The 2,506-nt window shown below is 54.0% G+C and overlaps 1 protein-coding gene across 1 annotated transcript; it reads left to right on the top strand.

Annotated features, from left to right (window-relative positions):
* The first annotated feature begins 521 nt into the window (after nt 1–521).
* Nucleotides 522–2,268, top strand: LOC119270423 (glucan endo-1,3-beta-glucosidase GII-like). Its single transcript, XM_037552426.1, has 2 exons — nt 522–675; nt 1,099–2,268. The coding sequence occupies exons 1-2, from the start codon at nt 603–605 to the stop codon at nt 2,028–2,030; spliced, it is 1,005 nt and encodes a 334-aa protein (XP_037408323.1). The 5' UTR covers nt 522–602; the 3' UTR covers nt 2,031–2,268.
* Nucleotides 2,269–2,506: the final 238 nt, after the last annotated feature.

Genomic DNA, 2,506 nt, shown 5'->3' with positions numbered 1-2,506 from the left:
GACAGAAAATTGAATGAGAGCGAATTGAAAAACAGTCAACTGCAAAATAGCAAAAACGTTAAATTATTGGAAAGAGGGCTGAAGTGCAAAATTAAGCACACGTTTGAATCCGGGATGGTAATCGGAAAAAAAATCCGACAGTTCGCAGAACCTGTAGTGCACTAGTAGTAGTAAACCTTGTACCGGCCATATGTCCCCGGAAAAAAAATGCTAGTACAACATGTTAATGAGGAGGACAGAGCATGGCCAGCTAGCTCAAGTACACCATCGAGAAAAATGGGTCGAATTTCCACAACCCCCGGAGTTTTCCGTGGAAGAAAGGCGGAAGGAGACGACGGGTTAGGCCGCACCGGAGAGTGACGTCCGTGTCATGCACGATACGTACATACGCCATGTCGCCGTGCCGTGCACCTTCGGTTTTGCCGGAGTCAAAGTAGCTGCGCTGATTAAAGTAGGCAGGGCGCAACACGACCACGTACGCAGCCGGGCGGAGGACGTGTATAAAAGGGGTGCGTGGTGCAGCTGTATAGGCACACACCAGCTCTAGTAGTATTGGGTAGCATTGAAGAGCAGCATATACACAGGGAGCTAAGCTAGCAGCAATGGCTGGAAAGGATGTTGCTTCCATGTTTGCCGTTGCTCTCTTCATTGGAGCGTTCGCTGCTGTTCCTATGAGTACGTACATTCTCTCATGTTCTTATTTTCTATCTCCTTCGCATGCATGCACGGATGCACCTACTGACAGTGTGTTTACGAGACAAAGCAAATTGACGGAGACACTACAGAATTCATCTTGTTTTTTCGAACAGTTCATCTCGTCCGAAGGTCTTTAAGAAATCCACGGAAACACTAAAAAATTCATCTTGTTTTTTCGAACAGTTCATCTATTTTCCCCCTAAATTGGATGTATATAGATACCTTTTAATGTGTTTGTTTGTTTATTTTAATTCTTAATATGTAGTCTATATTAAAATATGCAAACATCTTATTGTGGTGAACGGAGATAAGTTAACATGCCTACTCCACCGTTTACATGCATAGCCATTCACGTCAACGCCCACGACAGCTAAACAGCCACTCTTATCCGCATGCATGCAGGTGTGCAATCCATCGGCGTGTGCTACGGCGTGATCGGCAACAACCTCCCCTCCCGGAGCGACGTGGTGCAGCTCTACAGGTCCAAGGGCATCAACGGCATGCGCATCTACTTCGCCGACGGGCAGGCCCTCTCCGCGCTCCGCAACTCCGGCATCGGCCTCATCCTCGACATCGGCAACGACCAGCTCTCCAACATCGCCGCCAGCACCTCCAACGCGGCGTCCTGGGTCCAGAACAATGTCCGGCCATACTACCCGGCTGTCAACATCAAGTACATCGCCGCCGGCAACGAGGTGCAGGGTGGCGACACGCAGAGCATCGTCCCGGCCATGCGCAACCTCAACGCGGTCCTCTCCGCCGCCGGTCTCAGCGCCATCAAGGTGTCCACCTCGATCCGGTTCGACGCGGTGGCCAACTCCTTCCCGCCCTCCGCCGGCGTGTTCGCGCAGTCGTACATGACGGACGTGGCCCGGCTCCTGGCGAGCACCGGCGCGCCGCTGCTCGCCAACGTGTACCCCTACTTCGCGTACCGCGATAACCCGCGGGACATCAGCCTGAACTACGCCACGTTCCAGCCGGGCACCACCGTGCGTGACCAGAACAACGGGCTGACCTACACATCCCTGTTCGACGCGATGGTGGACGCCGTGTATGCGGCGCTGGAGAAGGCCGGCGCGCCGGGCGTGAAGGTGGTGATTTCCGAGAGCGGGTGGCCGTCGGCCGGCGGGTTCGCGGCGTCGGCGGACAACGCGCGGACGTACAACCAGGGGCTGATCAACCACGTCGGCGGGGGCACGCCCAAGAAGCGGCAGGCGCTGGAGACGTACATCTTCGCCATGTTCAACGAGAACCAGAAGACCGGGGACGCCACGGAGAGGAGCTTCGGGCTCTTCAACCCGGACAAGTCGCCGGCCTACAACATCCAGTTCTAACTAGCTATCTCTTATGCTTATACTATACCTACATCTTCAGCCTAAATAAACTGCTCGTACGTACGTACGTACGTAATGCGGCATCCAAGTGTAACGGGCACGTACGTTGACACGTACATGCATGTACATTCATCCATGGAACAGCGCATTGCAACCATGCATGCGTTAACTTCCTGGCGATGATACATAATCATATGATGATGAATAAAGAGATGGAAGCAGTTATGAATTTGTGATCCATGATCCATCCATGTGCCTCCAGCCATGCATCAGCCATGCCGGCTTACGCATCATCCATCTGCTCGCGCGGCGGCCTCGCGACGTAACGTGCGCCGGCCTCGACGACGATGAGTCCACTATGCCGGCGACTCGATCCCCAGATCTCCGGGGCGAGCCGTTCCAATCCGTCGGGTCAAAGGGTTCGCGAGCATACGTCAAGTGTGCACCCATGCTTCTTCTGACTTACGTTGCGTGCC

Source organism: Triticum dicoccoides, chromosome 3A (assembly GCF_002162155.2).
Source record: "Triticum dicoccoides isolate Atlit2015 ecotype Zavitan chromosome 3A, WEW_v2.0, whole genome shotgun sequence".
In the NCBI taxonomy this organism is placed as follows: Eukaryota; Viridiplantae; Streptophyta; class Magnoliopsida; order Poales; family Poaceae; genus Triticum; species Triticum dicoccoides.
The sequence above is the reverse complement of the archived record's forward strand: the minus strand, read 5'-3'. Positions and strand labels throughout refer to the sequence as shown.

Coding starts and splice junctions, on each gene's coding strand:
- LOC119270423 (XM_037552426.1), top strand. CDS start 603: ATGGCTGGAAAGGATGTTGCTTCCATGTTTGCCGTTGCTCTCTTCATT. Junction 676..1,098: donor GTTCGCTGCTGTTCCTATGA/GTACGTACATTC, acceptor GCATGCATGCAG/GTGTGCAATCCATCGGCGTG.